This window comes from Poeciliopsis prolifica, unplaced genomic scaffold (genome assembly GCF_027474105.1).
Source record: "Poeciliopsis prolifica strain line A6 unplaced genomic scaffold, Auburn_PproV2 SCAFFOLD008, whole genome shotgun sequence".
NCBI classification, from domain to species: domain Eukaryota; kingdom Metazoa; phylum Chordata; class Actinopteri; order Cyprinodontiformes; family Poeciliidae; genus Poeciliopsis; species Poeciliopsis prolifica.
This window is the reverse complement of record NW_026562383.1, coordinates 15,784,463-15,805,742: the sequence shown is the minus strand read 5'-3', so window position 1 is coordinate 15,805,742 and position 21,280 is coordinate 15,784,463. Positions and strand designations below refer to the sequence as shown.

Genomic DNA, 21,280 nt, shown 5'->3' with positions numbered 1-21,280 from the left:
TTATATGTTGCTGTGAAAGCCCCTTTTAAGATTTCTTCTTCTTTTGCTTTTTTGTTATTCTTGAAAGATTGAGATCATCAAACAAACTGTCTTGCCAACTAAAACCCCTTGATGGTTTTCTGGAAATATTCTGTAGACTCATAATATAGGGTCTGAATTACAATTGTTTAATGATCAGAAACATTTAACGACTTCTATTTACCATAAAAAAAACAACAACTATACCACTTGAAACAAAACTCAAGTGACATAGTTTTAGTTTCACCAGGTTCAGATTCTGTAAAAAAATATCTTCTTATTTTCTTACTTAAAAACAAATTTTATTATTTCTTTATTTTTAGTTTTTAATATATTTCAAATATTGTACAAAATAAGCGTAAGTGGCCAAATGAAAAGTGAGCAGAATGTGCAGATTCCGATTAGTCATCAAAATAATTGATACAATGGTCAACTACTAAAGTAATTGTTGGCTGCAGCCCTAAATTGTGTGTATATAGAAAGATAATAATTCTATGGTAACTGCAATTATATTATTACTCACTATGTCTTCAGTTTTATTGACATAGCTGAAAAAACCCTGAATTGTCAGATCCTATATGAGGCTAACAACTACAAGTCTTTTTTTCTCCACAGTCTATTGAAGAAGTGAGTGGCTACGTTCTGATTGCCCTCAACAGAGCTCCTAGGATTCCCCTGGAGAATCTGCGCATCATTCGGGGTCACTCCCTCTATGAGGACAAGTTTGCACTTTCTGTGCTTGCCAATATTAATAAAAATACAGGTCGGGGAACTACCGAGCTTCTTCTGACCAGCCTGACAGGTAGATGGAGCCTGAAAAGGATCATATTTTGCATGATGTTATGTTTGACACTGAAGCATCATCACACCTTTGTGTTTGTTTGCAGAAATTCTCAAAGGAGGTGTAAAGTTTTTGAACAACAACATTTGTAATGTAGAAACAATTCAGTGGTTTGATATTGTCAATGCCGAATCTAAACCCAGCATGGAACTTCCAGTGGCCGGACACAACCCACTCTGTAAGCGCTTCCATTCACAGCACAAAGAAAAACAAGCAAAACCTTTTTTTCCTGTTAATTTGTGAAATTTTTTAAGGTGAGATTAACTTATTTTTCTTCTCACAGGTAACAAATGCCACTCAAGCTGTTACAATGGTTCATGTTGGGCACCTGGAGCAAAAAACTGTCAGACTCGTAAGCTCTTGTTGATTTAAAAAAAATTATTTGTCACGTCAGAATCCAAACTATTCTATCCACTAAATAGTAAAATTGTGTATTTATAGTTTTATCATTCATGTTTACACACACTTCATTATCATTTTAGTATTTAAAATATCTTAAGCATTGGAGGATTTGGTGGTTTTCGATTATTTCTTTATCAAAAGAAGAAAAGCGTAAACCCATTGTGTTTGTACCTGTGTCATCTCCAGTGACCAAGCTGAACTGTGCACAGCAGTGCTCAAAGAGGTGCAAAGGACCTTCACCAAGCGACTGTTGCAATGAGCATTGTGCAGCAGGATGCACGGGGCCCACAGCTGCTGACTGCCTGGTGAGATAAAGAACACAACTATTGAATGCATTCAGTATTTCATATAGTTCTATTCAATCTGGCTGAGAACTCTATTTAAAACTTAGTCCTGTCTTAGCAACCTCTGCTTTTATGATTGAAGTTGATGTTTTTGTTTTAATACCAGAGAGACACATAACTGCTGATTAAATCTTTTATTTGGCAGGGCCTTGACTACCAGTGTCTGCTCACTCGCTCTGTACAGCTTTGAGAATTAAGCCAAGGCTATGATAGAGGAATGCAGTGTTATCATTAGGAAGGGGCTCTGTTTTGGTCCTGCTGCACTAGATGACTGTTGTTTGTGCTGCAGGCCTGTCGGGACTTCCAGGATGACGGGGTTTGTAAGGACTCCTGCCCTGGCCTTATGCGCTATGATCCCAACCTACACCAGCTGGTCCCTAACCCCCTGGGAAAGTACAACTTTGGACCCACCTGCGTAAAAAACTGCCCACGTAAGAATATAGTTTTCAGTTTGTTTCCTTTTTGCATCCATCCATGTGGCTGTCTATAAAGTATCATTAAAATGTTTAATGGGGATAATTATCACTTAGTAACCCAAAATTAACTTTTTCAGAAAATGTGTATATTACTAGCCTGGCCACTGGTTTCCAATGCAATTCTGCTCAATTCTCATCTGCCTTCATTGCTGGAATTTCTCCCATTGAGCTTGATTCTCTGGTGGAATTTCAACTGGGCCAACAGAAGAAGTTGTAAATGATGACTGTGCTGTTTTAGAATTGTAATCTGTTCGCAATGGCAGCGGAGGAAGTGAACAAAGTCCGAATTGGCCATGTTTCCAAATATTTAATTAATATTAAGTTTTGCCTCGTTCAGCTCAGAATATCTATTTTCACAGTGGGGAATGGTTGTTTACAGTGCACCCAATTTTCCGTAAATGTCATAGTTGATGCAGAGGCAGCACATCTCATATGTCATGGCCAAGCATTAATGTTTGGTTACAATTTAAAAACTTCAGCAGACTATCTGTATGAAGCAAATCATAGAACAAGGGCATGGATTGTACCAGGCTAATAAATTACACAAGTCCAAATGAAACATGTTAGAATTGGGGTCCCTAATCGAACCGAATATACTGGACTGTCACATGTGAAAACAACCTATAACACGGAGGACCAGAGTCGGAAAACACTGTTGCAAACCACAGTCTTAGGAAATAACAGAAATAAAGTCTTGCACCTGTTTACCCTAACAAAAGTTTCCATCTGCACTGACATGGATACATTCTGCAAATAGAATGAAGGGGTTGCATGAATACACATCACATGTGATAAGAAATCTTTTGCATATTGTGCAATACTAAACATTTGGTCAGGTTTTCCTTGAGGGTTGTTCGACATTAAAAGGTGAGTTTGTTCAAGTTTAATAATAAACTCTAGAAACAAGGAAAGAATACTATTGCGCTTCAGAATGTGTTAATGCAACATCCCAACTTTTAGAAGTTTAACTTAATGGATGATTCAGTCCATGTGACCTACTAGATGTACCTCCAGCTATGTGGTTGCTGCTCCTTAAAATCATCTGCAGAATATTTATGTTTTCTGTCTTTTTTCCTAATAATCTGAAAAAATGTGATGGTGTTGGCCTGAATAGCTCTATTTTTCAATTGTTTCAGATAATTATGTTGTGACCGATCATGGTGCGTGTGTGCGGACATGCAGCGGTAACACATACGAAACAGAAGAAGGAGGTATCAGGAAGTGTGTCAAGTGTAACGGACTGTGCCCAAAAGGTTCGAGGTTGAGCTTTTACTGTCCAAATGAAGAAATGTTTCTGACAAAAATGCAGCAATGACTGTGGTGTAGTAACTAATGCTTCTAAAAAAAACATGTATTTGCATGTATTACTAAACATTTTATAGTTTTAGTGATTTAATTTTTTCTCAGCTAAAGCAGACTTGTATAATAATGTCATTAGAAGTAATTTATGACTAAGTATAACTAAGTTTAATACTCTTATATTAGATATATAGCCAACATACTTTGAGTGTCCTTCAAAGCACTACATAAATTTGATCAATTTTCATTGTTACTATTAAAACAGAAAATAATGACAACATTTTTATATGTCTGGAACATGCATCAATGTTGTCACTCTAACATGGATCTCCATCAACTGACATCTCAGTTTAACAGATTCATATCCAGTTGTTATAACAAATGCTGGAAAAAAAATGTCTTATGTGATTTGTGTTTTGGGGCTTTTAAATATCTCTGCTAGTTTTTCTTTATGGAAGTAATGCTAATTTCAACACATTGTTTGCTTTTTTAATTGTACCACAGTGTGTAATGGGCTTGGGTATGGAGACCTGACTTACGCAATATCTATCAATGCCACCAACATTGGCTCCTTTAAAAACTGCACTAAAATCACTGGTGACATTACTATCCTTAGACCATCAATTCATGGGTAAGATCTGACCCTGCTTGGACATTTGATCTCAACATTTGTTCTCTTGACCATTTTAATGTGTTTTTTTTTGTTTGTTTTGTTTTTAAGTGATCCCTATACCAAAACGCCAAAGTTGGAGCCAGCTCAGCTGGATGTGTTTAAAACGGTTAAGGAAATTACAGGTAAGATTATATAAGATGTGACTAATGCATGACATACTTGATGAACCTTGGACGTCTACATAATTAACAAATCATCTGTCCCTTCAGGACACCTGTGGATTCAAGATTGGCCGAAGAACATAAACGCGCTTTTGCCTTTTGAAAATCTAGAAGTCATTCGAGGAAGAACAAAGCGGTATGTTTGTTGTAAAGACTCCCATGAACCCCCTGCTACTTTATCAAGATGGTGAAATTTGTTTATTACAGCTGTTGTTTTAGATTATCAGTCATTCAGAGAATTATGAGACCTTGCCTCCTTTCCTATGTCCTAAACCTGTTTAATTTCTTATCCCAGTTGGCTCTTCATTTCTACAAACACCTTAAAGGACTAACACTTGGAATTTCATGTACTATAAGAAATTATCAGAGGATGTCATTTTTATTTCATCCTTTTTTTCACACTTATATTTTGGGTAGTGGTAGCCGCAGCTTGGTTGTGACACAGCTCAACATCGACCACCTTGGCTTTCGGTCGCTAAAGGAGATCAGCGACGGAGACGTGGTCATAATCAAAAATCAAAACCTTTGCTACATGAATGACAACCACTGGAAAAGGTTCTTCAGATCAGGAGGCCAAACTGCAATAGTCAATGAAAATGGAAATGCTACCATTTGTGGTGAGATTTACGTTGCTTTTCAGGCATTTAATTTTGCAATGAACCAACAAATTTCAAAACTGAGCAATTATCAAGGACTCTGTTTAAAATTTTACATCTGGTTTTAGTCCTGAGGAATAAGACTTGTGACAGGAAGTGCACAGCAGACGGCTGCTGGGGCCCAGGCCCGGACATGTGTTTCGCCTGCCGTGACTACAGCCGCAGCGGGAGTTGTGTTGACTTCTGCAACATCCTGGAGGGGTAAGGAAAGAAAATGGGCTTGATTCCTTTTTAAGCATTGAAATCTGCTGTCCTCCATTTCAGACAAACAAACAGTCTGAAGCATCAGATCTCAGGGCGAGATAGTTCATTTCTTCAAAGTCTGTTGTCATACCAGGAGTATTTCCAGACTATGTCATTAGATAAATTAAAGGATTATTGAAAGAAAGCTGAAGATCCAGGGTGTTTCTGAAGTTAAATCTCCAGAAGATGTAAGACAAACATTGTTGGAAAAATGGCACATAGCACTCACATCTGTTTATCTTTGGAGATATTTGTCAAACATTGAATCTCGACATGCTTACAGTTTAACTTGGCCCTCCAAAAAGCAGATCAAATGAAGCTATTTGAATTGAAGCTGCCCTGCAGCAGCAGTTTGCCAACTTTGGTAATTTTGTTAAATTTTTTTGCAGCGAGCCAAGGGAGGCGGTCATGAATAAAACCTGCATTGAGTGTGACCCTGAGTGTCTACGCATGAACGGGACTGCAACCTGTCAGGCGCCGGTACGTATATTTTGTGCAGTTAAAGAAAAGACACTCACCCTAGCCCATTTGTGAACATAATTGATGAACAGCTTAACATTAATGCTGCATGAAATCCCTTCCAGAAGTGTCAGCGATTTCTCCATCAGCGGCAGCTTTAGCAGATCATCCTGCAGGGCAGCCGCAAGACATGTTGTGTTTGAAGGAGGGGTGTGACTGTGAGATGAAGTTGGCTAACTGTTCGCTTTTTTATGCGCATAATCCTGTATTTTGATTAAAACAAGTTTGGGCCTCTACTTTTTTTAAAAAATATAACAGGGGAAATGTATGCCATCATTGTCAACAACAGAAATGCTGACGGAGTAAAGATGCTCACCTGTGGTATTAAAATGTTCAGATACTGTAATCCTGTGGAGAAGATAAACACAGCGCCTTGGAAAATTATCCGCACGTCTAGAAGTTTTTCACGTTTTCTCACATTGCCGCCACAGTCTTCAGTATGTTTTACTTGGATTTTATTTGACAGAGCACTGCAAAGTAGCTTATAATTGTGAAGTGGAAGAAAAATTATACGTGGCACTGGCATCCATTTGAGGCGGAAGCCTGTGGAACAAAATTTTGCTGCAATTATAGCTGCAAGTCTTTTGGAGTACTGTAAGTCTCTAGCTTTGAACATCTAGAAACTTTATCTTTTTTCCTCAGTTCATTTCTTCTCTCAGTCTCTCTATATGTATTCATAGCATCAGTGAGCTTTTTTTGTTTTTTTTTGTAGGGTGTTTCTCTACACTGAAAAATGCAAATAGTTTAACCCACTTAATTGAATTTCTTCAATTGGTAGCAATTAATTAATTTAAGTTGATCAAACTTAATTTATTAAGATGGTTTAACTTGACAAATTTAAGTCAGTCATACTCAAATCATTTAGTCTTCTTCAAATAAATAAGTAAACTAATAAAGGATTTTTTAAGGTATTTTGGCTTAGGTTGCCTTTATCTGACAGTAATTAGGAAAGTGGGTAATGACAGAGGGGGAAGACATGCAGCAAAGATCATCAGTACGGGAATCGAACCTATGACACACGTTTTGAGGATTAAAGTCTCCTTCTGTGGGTTGTGCTCTGTCCTGCGCCACCACAGCACTGTGGTTGGTACAGGATCTGTTCCTGGTGAAGTTTGCGTCATGACATCAGACGTTTGATCCAAACATGACATCGAACTTCATTGTTTCAAATAAAATCTAAGTAAAAAGTTCCTTGAAGTTAAAAACCTGTAACTTTTAAGTTAATTCAACACAAAGAAGGAATGTGTCAACACCACTTAAAACTAAAAGTATTAAGTGGGATTAATGTAAATAAGCTCATAACATGAACTATATCTTAGATATATTTTTATTTGTCCCAGTACTGCATTACTGGGCTATTCTAACATATGAATCTGTTATGATCTAATCTAATCTATTCCTTGGTAGCACTGGTGTCTGCTTGCTACACCTGCGAGATTTTCTTACAGTACTGTTCGGTGTTTAACTCGATCCTTCTTCTTATGAACTCTGGCATATATATGCTAAAGAGCTTCCCTGCATCATGATCCTGCCAACACCATGTTGCATACTTTATTTTTTAGGACTATCAGATTTTTTTAAAAAAAACACTATAACCCATTTTTTATTTTCCTTTAAGGGAAATGGATTTTTCAAACATTTTCTACATTTATTTAGATGATAAATACAGCTCCCTTTGAAGAATTATCATTGTAGTATTTGACAATATAATATTTGCAGCAATTGTCATTAGGGTTGTAAACATGAAAAGTATATTGTTTTTAATTTTTTTTCTTCCAGGGTCCTGGAAACTGTACAAAGTGTGCCAACTTTCAGGATGGACTGTACTGTGTGTCCCGTTGTCCCCAAGGCGTGCCAGGAGAGGGTGACACCTTGGTGTGGAAATACGTAGATGAGAAACGAATGTGCCAGCTGTGCCACAAGAATTGCACCAAGGGGTAAACACGGTCGATACCAGAGAGCTGAACGTTTCTGAGTTGAAAATGTTTGTTTGGTGGAACAATGACATGAATCTGAAAGGGTTCAGTTAAGTTTACAGAACTCAGGAGATTTTATAGGAGACAAAAAAAAAAAACAGACAAGTATGTTGGTATGTTTTTCCCGATATTGTTGCCTTCTTCATTTGAAGTCTCCATCGGTTTCCCTTTTTTATTGTATTTATTTATTCACTAGCTGCAGTGTTTAATTTTAGTGGTCTGCAGTCCTTTGTGGAGCAAAACCAAACCGATACAAATCTGAAATAAAAGCGAGCCAAATGTTCCCCATGATATACAATCAACACTGAGCCCTGGTGGTATATGGATGAGTGAGAAGGAAAATGGGTCTGACATACCTTCAGACCACTGAGAGCAGTCGTGATACTGGGTCTTTAGTGTGTGTCTTGTAAAGAAAGAAGAAACTGATACATATTTCTAAAACATTTCAATAGCTTGGAAATGTGGAAATAAATAGTTCCCAGCTGAACTGAGTGATTTATGAATCTATTCAGAATATTTAGTCTGTTAAATATTTTTGCTGGCAGAAGTAAAGAAGACAAGGACTTGTAGCAACAGTCATAGGTTTTTGATGGTTACCGCGTGCAAAGCCTGGTTTTACTTTATGTTGTTGAATTTATGGACCATATTTTCATTAGGTTTGTTGTGTCCCCAGGTGTGTGGGACCAGGTCCTGAAGGGTGCCAAGGTGAAAGGTGAGCTTACATTTGACTGAACGCATTTGAGCCATTCACAGTTTGAATGTTACGGTGCAAGTGTGGCGTCGGACAAATGAAAGTTAATTATTTAAGAAAAGTAATTAACTTCATTAATTTGAGCCCTTTTAGTCGGAATTACTTAGGTGTTTTCAAACAATAGAAAAAGGTTCTTGAACAAACTGTAAAAGTATGGAGAACTATGCAATCTGAATACTTTTTTTCCAGCAGCAAAATGTCCTTTATTCCATCTCCCTTCCCCATATATTTCTATCCTTCCTCAGCCCCTTTCTTTCTTCTTTGTTTCTGTTTTTCCTCATGTTCATTTGTTTTTTCCTTTCATCCTTATTTCCTTTTTTCTTTTGTGTGTTCCTTTGTACCTTCTTTCCTTCTTTTTCTCCTTTGTTTTTTCTTTCCCTTCTTCCCACTTTCATTCCTTCCTTCCTAACTGCAATAATTAAGGAAACTTAATTATTTTATAATCTGAAATCAACTTAAAGGAGGTTGAAATTCAAAGAACTGAGTTTGTAAAGTGTATTGAATTTTTATATAACATTTGTTCAGGAACCTTGATAGAATAACAAACATTTTTTATCCACCACATTTAATTTATCAAAGTTTTAACTTCCAAAAAGAAGTTGATTGATTTTGTACTATGACTCAAACAAAGCAGATCTCTGAAGACCACCAAAAAAGAAGTAGTCAATCCTCATCAGGCTGTATAATGTTTCTAATTTATCTCTGGGATCTGTTTGGATTCCAACAATCCGCAGTCAGACAAGTTGTGTACAAATGTGGGGAAACTCGAGATCATTGTTACTCTGACCAGAACTGGTTGACCAACGACTATCGGTCACGTCATGAAGAAACCCAGTATAACTTCTAAGACACTGAGCAGTCCTTTTCCACATTGGCTAAGATTTAAGGGCGTCATCTTGTGAAAACTGAGCAACAATGGTGTTCACGGAAAAAGCTGTTCTCTGCCAAAAATACAAGCCTTGCTACCTGTGTGCAGTGTCACAGGAACTGTGCTCAAGGTGCTGGACATTAAACTGAACTACTTTTGAGATGCAACAGGAAAACCATAAGCACACAATTCGTGCAATAGAAGACAAACTAAGCTTTTGTGGTGACTGAGTCAATGCTATCATTTCAAGCCAAAAGAAATACAGTAAAGAGACAAGAACAGACCAATTTTTGTAAGTACAAGCAAACCTGATCCGGAGTCAAGAATAGGCATTAGAATGATCTCTTCAGCTCACCACAAATGTTTTCAATTAGATTTAGGTCTCTAGACTGAGATGGCCATGGAAGAAGGGTGACTTTGTGTCTGGTGAATATTTTAATGTTGATTTAGTGCTTGGTTTTGGAACATAACTCTCCTGAAGATAACACATTTTCAGCTTAGCTTTCGTATTTAAATGCCTGGAAAAAATGTTAAAACTCAGTTAATATGAAATGATTGTACTGTAATAAAAGAATGGTTAATTTTAATGATGTTTTTTCAGCAGGCCAACAAATTCCTTCCTATCTGTATAAAATATATTTGTATTAGTTTTTCTGGTTCAGTCTATCTACTTTTTCTTCTCTCTTGTGTCTTCATGTATGTTGGTGTTCTTTACATTTATGGACTTACATATTTTTATATATATTTCGGAAAGGCCTTCAGGTCTCTCCATAATTGCAGCTGGGGTTGTTGGTGGGCTGCTGGCAGTTCTGATCGCAGGCCTCTCTGTCTTTGTGCTCCTACGCCGCCGCCACATTAAGAGAAAGAGGACAATGCGCAGACTGCTCCAGGAGAGAGAGGTAAGGAGAGACAGCTTAAGCTCAAAGCACAAAATCACAGTTTTTCTTTTCTTTCTGGTCATGTTTTTATGGGTCCCACTCCCTCCAGTTAGTCGAACCTCTCACTCCGAGTGGACAGGCACCAAATCAAGCTCTCTTGCGGATACTGAAGGAACCGGAGTTTAAGAAAATTAAAGTGCTGGGATCTGGAGCCTTTGGTACAGTTTACAAGGTAATTACAGGTTTGGCTTGCATAATGGCTTATTGTAAAATAGAAACTCAAGTGCTGAGCAGTTTTGAAACTCCGTTGCTCCGTCATGCTGACTTTTCACAGATCGACATGTGTTTTTGATTTTTCAATTACAACACATTTTTAACTTGCTACATCATGCATGACTGGCTTCACTGTTTCTGTCAGAGCCGTTGCTCTAATCACATTTGGGGATTTGTAGTTAGGACACAAAAATCTGCGCTTTGGACTGTCTGTTTATTTCCATTCTTAATTGAGAGGTAAATCTTCTAATAGAGGACAAATAAGTCAAATACAGTGTGCAAGTGTGTATTTAGGTGTTTGTAGGGCTGATTAGAATGTCAATGAAGAGTTAATTTATTTCAGTAATGCCTCTGTATATGGGGAACTGGGAAAGAATCTGGGTTTTATATCTACAAAGGGATATTTCAAGCTTTTATTTCAGATTGCTTTGATGATTATGGCTTACAGCTACTGAAGGTTCAAAATTCAAAATTTTTGAATATTTCTGAAGAGACAAATGAAGATATTTTAATAAAGAGAGTTGAGGAAATCTTCAGATGACATCTGTGCTGTTTAATAAAACACATTGGCTCTGCAACAGCAAGTGGCTCAGTTACTCAAAACATCGAGCACCTTCTTCCTGCCACACTTTATTCTTCCAGTCAACTTTCTAAATTCAACACTATGTGTAAAGCCTGATTCTTTGTCAATGCGCTTATGTGGCTTCCTCTCTTAATAGTTTGTTAGTGATGGTCTGCTGGAAAACTCTCAAAAGAGTCTTCCCATAATTGTGTGGGGCATGACAAAATATTTCTGTTGGTTGTATATATCAGTTTGCGTTTAATGACTATAATATGAGTTTTGCTTAACGGTTTGTGGGTTGTTGTGATTAAAAAGTAAATAAGTAAGTTAAAATTTCCAAAATATTGCAAACAAAACTGAAAACTGTTGATGAGAAAGCTATTAAATGTGCATGTATACAAATCTTTATAATCACTTTGTACATTGTATAATATTTCTGTCTCTTGACATTTCAAGCATAGAAAATGACACAATGGAAACACTGTGTTCTTGCAGGGTCTTTGGGTCCCAGAAGGAGAGGATGTGAAGATCCCAGTGGCTATCAAGGTTCTGAGAGAGGCCACATCACCAAAAGCCAATCAAGAGATCTTGGATGTAGGTTCTCTCATTTTTTCTGCGGGGATTGTGGTCTTCAAGTAGGAGGTGCTTGGGATAAGAGACAATCACTAAATGTGATATTTTCCTCATCTACTTTGGTTGTGCCTGAGTTTTTCATTGAAAATGAAAGTGAAAGAAAATATCAAAATGTTATCGTGTCATATAAAAAACAAGGTTAGGCTTTTATTTATTGCTGTGATCCGCTGTCAGCTGATTGCCGGAAGAACTTCAATTTATCTGGGAGTTTATAGCAAACCCAGACGATCGTTTTAAGCTAACGAGGGCTTATTTTCTTTGCAATAAAGTGTGTCACATTACACACAGAGTCTCTTGTGGAGTTTTGTGAAACAGGATTCATTCATTGGAGGGCAACATGGAGGCATTGGCGTGTAATTAAGAAGATGAGGTGCCCGGAAATGAAATGCAGCTTCGAAGCCGCAGGCTGTTCTAGTTCACCTTTACAAACAGAAAAATCAGTGTCTCAAATCTTGTGTTATGTGGTCATGCTGCTGGGTTTTCCTTGTGCATAAATCCTGCCATGTACATGAATTCACATCAAAGTCTACCTCTGGGGCATAGAGAAAAAAAAGATTAAGATCTTTGAAGCCTCCTTTTTTATCTTGCTGTCAAAATAACAAAGCTCCATGCAAGGGGTTTATTTGCTGAACAGCACTGACACGCAGTAATAAGCATGAAGAAAATATTTGGCCTGCAATTATTACAGCAGTGACAGGAAACATACCAAGTAAAGCTTGGTTTAAAATACTGTTTGCTCACGTCTCCATACGAGAAACAGAAGCCCTTTTTTTTTTCTTTTCTTTTTTGTGCTGGGTGTCTTTTTTTTTTCTAAAGCAGCTTTTCTGGTATGATGACTGAGAGTTTCCACTCTCGGGCAATAAAATAGAGCAGGCTGTGTGTGACTGCTGCTGAGAGACTTATCCCCCAACACTCTGTATCCCACAGATGTTTCTCAAGTTATCAGTTGCTCGGATAAACATGTATAGTTTATCCGACATGTATAGTTTATGTGTCTTGAAGGCGAAATGGCCTTCAAGACACATAATTCTTTTTGCTGTGTTTTTACAGTGTTGTTTCAATTCTAAGAAACAGATACAACATGCAATATGTTCATGTGCATTATAGGAAGCTTATGTGATGGCCAGTGTGGAACACCCTCATGTGTGCCGTCTGCTGGGTATCTGCCTCACCTCAACGGTTCAACTCATAACCCAGCTGATGCCCTACGGCTGCCTGCTGGACTACGTCAAAGAAAAAAAGGACAATATTGGCTCCCAGCACCTGCTCAACTGGTGTGTTCAGATAGCCAAGGTGAGCAAATAACTTTTTATTTTACTTTTTGCTGTTTGTATAAAACAATGCTTCACCCACCACATTGAACTTTTGTTAAAAGATTTGCTCTCATGCCTTAGTTCACTCCTTTTTTGATTAAAGGGTATGAACTACCTGGAGGAGCGCCACCTAGTGCACCGTGACTTAGCAGCCAGAAACGTCCTGGTCAAGACTCCTCATCATGTCAAGATCACTGACTTTGGGCTGGCCAAACTCCTCAACGCAGATGAGAAAGAATACCATGCAGATGGAGGAAAGGTCAGTTAGTTCCTAAAGGCACAGTGTGTTATTTTTGCTGTTTTTATTAGGATGGAATCAGGCCATCAATGGCACCACGTTAATCATTTTAATTTTATCAAAGTTATTAAACTTTGTTCATGTTTTTGAGAAAATTTAAATGATAACATAAAAAAAAACAGATATCTGCACAATGTAAGGAATGCAGGAATACAAAGTACTTTCAAATACACATACATCACAGGCTAAAAGTTTTGAAACATGATTATATTTAATGCAAAATTAGGATTGATTCATTGGTATATTCAAAAAAAACCCCATCGACATTCATCTAGAATGTGTTTTCAGAACAATTTTTAACATTTTCAGGGACTCTTTTTCTTGTCTGTACTTTTTTAGTAACCTCCTCTGTCTTGAAGAACATCATGGCATTTATGATTTAACTCATAACACACGTTCCAAAGCTTTTTAGAAAATCTTATGCTTTTTACCCATTTTTGTTCTTTAGGTACCGATAAAATGGATGGCTCTTGAATCAATCATGAACAGAACTTACACTCATCAGAGCGATGTCTGGAGTTATGGTAAGACTAATGCTCTGTATTTAAAGCAAACTCTTCAAGTGCCCCAGATTAAGCTGTGAATACCTAAAGCAGCTGAGCCTGTGTGCTTTTTCTGAGAAAAACATTGTTGAATAAAGTGTTTTAGCAGCAAGGAAAGCATAACGCAGATTCTATTTCACACTAGATGTTGACTTTTGAGCTTTTGAAGCTGTTAAACATTTTAGAATACAATAAAAAGGGAATATTTCTCTCCAGCATCTGAAATGGGTATTGCACACATAGCAACAGGTTCAGATGGATGATTTTACGTCAGAAGAAATTGTTCTCTCATCCCACTCAGATCATTCCTTCACTTCAGGACTGAACATACGGAGAAATGCCTCCACACACACACAGGGAAACCAAACACAGCGAGGCTTTTTTAGAGCAGGCCTGCTTCCAACATTTCCTTTCCCGAGGGTTTGATCGCACCTCCCGCTCAATCTGGCAAAAACATCAGCAGACCCTGGCAGAAGTGATCGACTTCCTTTCCTCCTTTCTTCCCCCTCTTTTGGTTCCTCCAGCCCTGCGATGCATCCTGTCAACTCCCACTCCTGCATGTGGAGCCAATTTGTCCATGTTTTGATAGCATGTGATATTTGAGGAGCGTACATCCCGTCGACTTCTGTTTCTTCTGCTTTATTGGGGGCAAAAACAAAAGTGAATGACAGCTCATTGCCCTAACATTTACCAACTACTTCTCGCATCTGTGTCGTAGGTGTAACCGTCTGGGAACTGATGACGTTCGGGACCAAACCATATGATGGGATTCCAGCCAGTGAAATAGCCGGAATCCTGGAGAAAGGAGAGCGCCTCCCTCAACCACCAATCTGTACCATAGATGTCTACATGATCATGGTGAAATGTAAGCACTTCCTCTTGAGATTCTATTCACACAAAGTAATCTTTTTCACATAACTAGTAGAAGAATGTATGCATTTTATGTATAAGATGGATCAATACCAAGTAGTGCATACATTTGAAAAATGACACACTGTTTTCTAATATTTTTACAAATAAAAATCAGAAACCAATGGCTTTCAAATTTCAGATCATTCTTAGCATTATACAATACTTTGTGTTAGTCTTTGACAGAAAGTGCTGTTAAAATATATTCATTCTTGAGTTTGTAAAGTGAAAAAGGAAACATTACAACATTGCAGTTACCGTACATACTTGCATTTTTGTTGACCCTGGTTATCAATAAGTTGGAATTTTTCCAACATCAGACCTTTATGCTTAAAAGTATAACATTAATTACCTTTATGAATGTGTCTGCACAGGTTGGATGATTGATGCAGACAGCCGGCCTCATTTTCGAGAACTAATAGCCGAGTTCACGAAGATGGCTCGTGATCCACCCCGCTATCTTGTCATTCAGGTAAAAATGTACCTCACCTCTCAGATTTGCTGTAAGTGCGCTGAAGGACTTTACTGTTGTGTCAGAGAAACTAAGGCATATTTCTTTTTCAGGGCGATGACCGCATGCATCTGCCGAGTCCAACGGACACCAAATTTTACCGCAGCCTGATCAGTGGGGGGGACCTGGATGATGGTGTGGATGCAGATGAATACTTGGTGCCACAGCACAGCTTCTTCAGCAGCCCAAGCACCTCCTACACCCCGCTGCTCCACTCCACGGTATGTTCCTCCATGTGCAAAATGCAGAGACGAGTTGCGAAGCTATTTCTCTTTCAGAAAAGTAACATTCATATTACTAAAAAGATATACATTCTCAAAAGCAAATCCAATTGAAATATTTCTCCCAAATTAGCTGTGATACTTGAGAAATATGTGGCCACATTACTGCTTATTTTTGCAATTATTTTTTACTTTGAAAAGAACATGCTGTTGCACATCTGGTCTGATATGAAGCAGAGCAATTACTGACATAGATGAAAGGTTTAGTTGTGCCATAAATGATGTATTGTACCTCCATGTTCTTTGAAAACAGACAACTGATTCCCAGTACCATTAAGAACTGGGGCCTTTCTGTTCTCAGGTGCAAAATATCAAAGTTCTTATCTTCAAACAAGTTCTTCAATACTTTTGCCTTATGAATTTTGCTCCATTGTGCTGGAAAAATACCTTGATAACTGTTTTATTGTTTTACGTTTCTTAGAATACGTCATGGTGCGGTTTATTTGTGGCAGAATTAATGAATAAGCCCAGTCTGTTGGATGAGAATCAGCTGCACACAGATTTTTACTGTTGGCACCACACAACATTCATGGCAGTTTTATCTACAAATGGTTTTCCAAGTGTCAAAAATAATCAGAAGTAGGATCCATCAAAATCACAAACTCCCTGCCAATTCTCAAATGTCCATACTTGTAATTCCTGCACAGTTTCAGGCTGTGCTTGATATTTTTTTTTTTGGACAGAAGTGTTTTTCTTGCAGCCTCATTTTGGTCCAAAAGTCTTTTCCAGATTGTACAGCCAGATTCACCAAACCGCTCAAAATGTTGCTCTTTCAGAAAGAGGTTAGGTCAGCTTCTCTTCATAAAAATTGGAGGTGTTCCTTAACATGTGCTTTTCTTTGCAGCACTTTAAAATTATTATTTGTATTTTTTTTTATATATATTTGTACATGGGTCCATCTTGAAGAATAGTAAAGTTGGCAAAATGCTTTTTTGGACACAATTGTTAAAATAAAAGGGTAATAAAGTGAAGCACATTTAATTGTTTTTATATTGTTTTTATGAATTGGTCTCCTAATAAGATTGATGGACTCTTTAATAGATCCAATGCTGTGCTTTAAATGTGGCTTTAATAAAAAAGAATAATTTAAAAAATTGGCATATTTATTATGTTTTAGAGCAAAAATGCAATAAAAATATGTTTTTTGTACAAAGTGAATTTTTACTGTATTTAAGCTAACTGTTAATTATAAATAAACAACTGAATCTAGAAATTGTTTTTAAAGACATATAAATGATCCTGAAAAAAAAAATACTGCACATCAATTTATTCAATTTATTCTTTCCCTTCCACAAGATGGCACTGTTTTATACAAAATATGACCCTAATCTACTGCATATTTATGTGCATTTTTGTTGCACAATTCTGTACCTGGTATTCATTAATTCTGCTCTTCCTTTCAATTAATTTAAATAAAAGAAGTGTAATGAGCTGGTTCATCATAATTACCTGCTCAAATGAACACGGGGGCCTGGAAAAAGCTTGTAATTGATTTTTTTGTTTTCCTTATTTCTTTTTTTAATTCAAAACTATAATGTCTTAAGTGACAAGTAGCACACATTTACTTTCTTATATTTTGAAATCTTGAAAGAAAAAAATAACATATAAGGAGAAATCTGAATGGGTGGGTCAAAGAAAGAAAACTAGAATTCAGTACCAGGCATGAAAAACATGAAGGAGATGTTTTCCATGGTCATCATGATTGGTGCATCTCATTCAACATATTTGATTTGAATTTGTGATCATTTATTTGGATGTTAATTCAAATTAGCTATTTGTTGATTTGATCTGCATGATTAATCATAATATAAATCAGCCAGAGACTTAAAGTGGACAATTATTTAACATCTCAAATTTGCAATCAACAGTTCCAACACTAAGAAGTCTCATTTTTACTCTTTTTCTGTCCTATTCAGCTTATGCTTCAAAAGTTAAAAAACAAAGCAAAAAGAAATGTATTTTTAATCTATAAACATATCAACTAAACGGATCAAAGCAATATCTGCTTTGATCTTCTTTTGTTGTGTTTAATAAAGAGTAGATTAATGGTTGAGACACATGTTTGATTAGGATGATCTTGTCGTAGCTTGATGCGGTCAACTATTTAAAATTGAAAAGTTAACAGAGCTGTTTTCACCGTGTTTTTGGAAAAATCGGATTTCTGTGGAAATCATTACTCTAAGTCAGAATGAAAAAGTCATCTTTCGTCTCAAGGGGCTAAAAATATCTTCTGCTTACCATAAGTCAGCAATAAAAAAAACCCCATCGGCATCTAAACTAATCATGGAACTGGAGCCAGTAAAACTGGAAAAGTGGCCAGCGTTACCTGGATTGACCCACATTGGCAGCAGCCGCCCTCACTCTGACAGCTGTCCTTGCCTGATCTCACCCACACGGCGTCCTCCAGCTGCCTCACACCCACGTTTCCTCCCAGATGGCTTTTTGATTGATAAGGACCTTCTGTGTACGCCATCAGTGGGCTAGACTCTTCTACCTGGAACTGTTGTCAGCCACTAGTCGGTTCATGTGAACTTTCAAGCACGATTAACTTTGCAGACAGACAGGAGGACTGCAGTAAAACCTCAGTGTGAGCCTTCTTTTGTTATGTCACTCACTATTAGGCAGAAATGTTTTTCTGCTTCACTGTGTTTAATTTCCTTTTCTTGTTGAAAGTAATTGCATTGTCACACCTGTCATTCCCATCTTCATTCTTGCTTCCTTTTAAGCGCTTACAGTCCAGAGAGATACAACAAGGCTTGGCAGATGAATTTACGTAAATCTGCTTTGTGGAGTTTTAGTTTGATCTGTGTGTTTTCCTGAAAATGCTAGTTTTATAAGGCAAACTAGCCTTGTAAAAAGGCTAGTTTGCCTTATAAAACCTCTTACACAATTATGTGTAAGAGCACATAATTGTCATTAACCTTTCTGTCCCCTGAGAGTCTTTAACATATTTCACAGCAAAGTGATGGTACACAGTGGAGACATAAAATACAAAATGAAAAAAAATAAAACGATGGGATCAAAAGTGAAAGAAAAAACAATACATTATATGGGAAATTAATTGGCTATATCATTATTTTCTGTTTCAGAGCACTAATAGCAGCATAGGGACGAGCAAAAACAGAAATGGCTTAATGGTAAGAAAAAAACTGAACTTCAAATTCCTTAATAATTGTGCTTACTTCCTTGTGTATCTTTTTGCATTATATATCAATTGGAATTGTGTCAGAAGACTGAAAATACATGTCTTTTGTTTCAGAATGGAGTCCCAAGCAGAGACGGCAGTATAGTTCTCCGATATATGCCTGACCCCACAGACAAATTCCTGGACGAGGCCTTCCAACCAGCTCCAGGCGAGTATTTGCCTTTTAAATGTGAACCTCCTCAATGTATGTAGATTCTCTGCAGAGCTTTCTCCATGTCCTTCAGTTTGACACAGTAAAAACTGTGACATCTAGTGGCGAGGAAAAAGGACTGAAAACTACTGTTCACAGTTACTCTTCATCCAATCTCCGTGAGCTCGATATATTGTGGAATGAAGTATAGGCAAAAAAAAAAAAATCTTTTGTGTATGATTTGTATGTAATATGCACTGATAGAGGTGTATTCTAAAAGATGTGTGCTTGTAATGAAAGAAAAAGGGTCTGTAGTTGCACACAATTATGGACTACTTCATGTTAATCTATCACATCATAGTTCAAGAAAATACTTTACTTTAAAGTTTGTTGCTTTAACAAGACAAAAGTGGAATAGCATGCTTGTGCAGTACCCTGATAACAAATAAATCTAATAAAATCCCTGCAGTGTTGGTCACTGAAAATATCTTTTTCCACTGATTGTCATTTAAAAAACTATAAAATCTATCATAAACACTGTCAATTATTTTTTTGTTTTGTTTTTTTTTCTTGCAGACTACATGAACCAGAACGGAGTCGCCAATGTGATAAATCCCGTCTACCAACATTCAGGTCCACCTCGCGCCCTTCTTCCAACCATCTCTTCAGACGATACAGAGTCAGAGTACCTGAACTACTTTAAGAACGGAGCCAACGGGCATGAATACCTCAATGAGCTCCCGTCCTCCACTGCCCTACCCTTCAACTCCAACAACACGACCATCATCGGTCAAAACTACAGGCCTCAGAACAGCATGGACAACCCAGACTACCAACAGGATTTCACTCCCACTTTCAAGACACACATAAATGGACACATACCAGCAGCAGAGAACGTAGAGTACCTTGGTCCGGACTGAGGAAGAAAATTCAATAAATCTCTGAATAAGAGTCTTTTTTTTTTCTTCCTTTGGAAAAGTTATTCTCTGTGGCTGGAAACTCTATATGTTGTGCCATCAGTGAAAACATATGCAAGAGTTTTTTTCTCAGCACCAAACTTAAATTACTTTTCAAAACAGGATAGCAAAGAGATTAAATGTCTCAGTCAACCTTTGAACTGCTGCTTCTAACTGTGAAGGACAGCTGCAGAATGGATCGGAACCTTTGTTGCTTGAAACTGAACGGTGTGACCTGAAATGACGAGTTCTACACATATTGCTGTAGACCTGTGTTGGACTCAAAAATTTCTCAGTGAGGAATTCAACCCAGTGAGAGCGAGTTTTCTTTGAAGCAAGCACTACTTTTAGGCTTATGGATGTCCAATTCAGCGAGAAATAAAACCTTACGTGTAAAATGTAGAATCAGTGTAAAGTTTCTGGTTTCAAACAGTTTGAATATGTGAGCACATACAACTGATGGGACTGTGGTGGTTTTCACACTGACGTTTTGTGACTGTTTATGTTGTTTTTTTTTCTTCAGATTTGACAGAGGGCTTTCCTACAACAATTATCTAAAATCGGAGCTTGTCTTTATTTTTATGTTTGCCAAACACAAGCACAAAAACATCTGTTTTTATCCCCGATGCATTTTGTTTTCTGTCTGAATAATGTTTATAAAAAGCTGGGTGAGCTGTCTGAGGCCATGAGCATCTAATCTTCAGCTGTAGCATTTCATTGTGCGGTATTTTAAATAATGAGACTGTGTAAAAAAGAGATTACAAAAGTCTGTTTTTTATTTGTTTCATAAGATGGATGTTTCACATGGTGTTGACGCCATATGTGAGAGACTGCGTCTTTGCTTTATAGACAGTCCTCTGCAAATGTTGTTCCTAGTTTTAAAGGAATAAACTAATGTAGCAAATTTTTAATAAATAATTTACACAGGTACATGTACAGCCAATGTTTAATTTCCTTAAATGTACTCAAAATTAGCTATCATGAATACTCCATACAATTTTGTCATACATGTGAATATGCACTTGTTCCTGATTGTGACTATATAATTCAACGAAGTACGTGAATAAATTTTCTTTCTATAGAAAGGTATGTTTTTGGTTTCGCAGCTTTGCATGTGAATGTTGAGATGCAAGAACACAGAACCTGATTCACTCATCCATTAAGCCTGTTATTTATGTCAGAACTTCAGTCAACTGTTTAATTAATCATGGTCAGCTTCTAAGTCTTTATTCACTGCCTTGCTGTCTTAAATTTAGGCTACAAGGCAACTAAGAATATCCATAAATTAAAAATGGTTATCTATATCAAAGTTATTGATGATATTTGATTTATGCTTTGCTAATAAATTGTGAATTGTTTGTATTTATATTGAAAATGCTGATTAGGCAATGAAATGTTAACAAAATGTGTTTTTTATTTTTTATTTTCTTACATCACATTTAGATTTTTGGACATGGTAGAAATACTACCATCCCTTATTTGTGTTAATATAATACAAATAATTAAAAAAAAATTAATTGAAACATAGGAGTTTTTACAAAGTAAAATATTAAATCTTATCA

General features: G+C 37.0%; 1 protein-coding gene across 1 annotated transcript in view; it reads left to right on the top strand.

Moving 5' to 3' along the window:
- Positions 1-20,807, top strand: part of egfra (epidermal growth factor receptor a (erythroblastic leukemia viral (v-erb-b) oncogene homolog, avian)) — a 40,530-nt gene extending 19,723 nt beyond the window's left edge. Inside the window, exons 3-28 of the mRNA XM_055033698.1 lie at positions 634-820; positions 906-1,037; positions 1,143-1,211; positions 1,448-1,566; positions 1,895-2,036; positions 3,218-3,334; positions 3,885-4,011; positions 4,102-4,175; positions 4,263-4,350; positions 4,632-4,831; positions 4,939-5,071; positions 5,503-5,593; positions 7,412-7,569; positions 8,282-8,320; positions 9,982-10,126; positions 10,215-10,337; positions 11,436-11,534; positions 12,681-12,866; positions 12,990-13,145; positions 13,633-13,708; positions 14,445-14,591; positions 15,010-15,107; positions 15,200-15,367; positions 18,517-18,564; positions 18,687-18,780; positions 19,339-20,807. Coding sequence (XP_054889673.1) covers positions 634-820; positions 906-1,037; positions 1,143-1,211; positions 1,448-1,566; positions 1,895-2,036; positions 3,218-3,334; positions 3,885-4,011; positions 4,102-4,175; positions 4,263-4,350; positions 4,632-4,831; positions 4,939-5,071; positions 5,503-5,593; positions 7,412-7,569; positions 8,282-8,320; positions 9,982-10,126; positions 10,215-10,337; positions 11,436-11,534; positions 12,681-12,866; positions 12,990-13,145; positions 13,633-13,708; positions 14,445-14,591; positions 15,010-15,107; positions 15,200-15,367; positions 18,517-18,564; positions 18,687-18,780; positions 19,339-19,682 — 3,360 coding nt within the window. The 3' untranslated portion in view covers positions 19,683-20,807. The remainder of the gene's footprint in view (positions 1-633; positions 821-905; positions 1,038-1,142; positions 1,212-1,447; positions 1,567-1,894; positions 2,037-3,217; positions 3,335-3,884; positions 4,012-4,101; positions 4,176-4,262; positions 4,351-4,631; positions 4,832-4,938; positions 5,072-5,502; positions 5,594-7,411; positions 7,570-8,281; positions 8,321-9,981; positions 10,127-10,214; positions 10,338-11,435; positions 11,535-12,680; positions 12,867-12,989; positions 13,146-13,632; positions 13,709-14,444; positions 14,592-15,009; positions 15,108-15,199; positions 15,368-18,516; positions 18,565-18,686; positions 18,781-19,338) is intronic.
- The last annotated feature ends 473 nt before the right edge of the window (positions 20,808-21,280 follow it).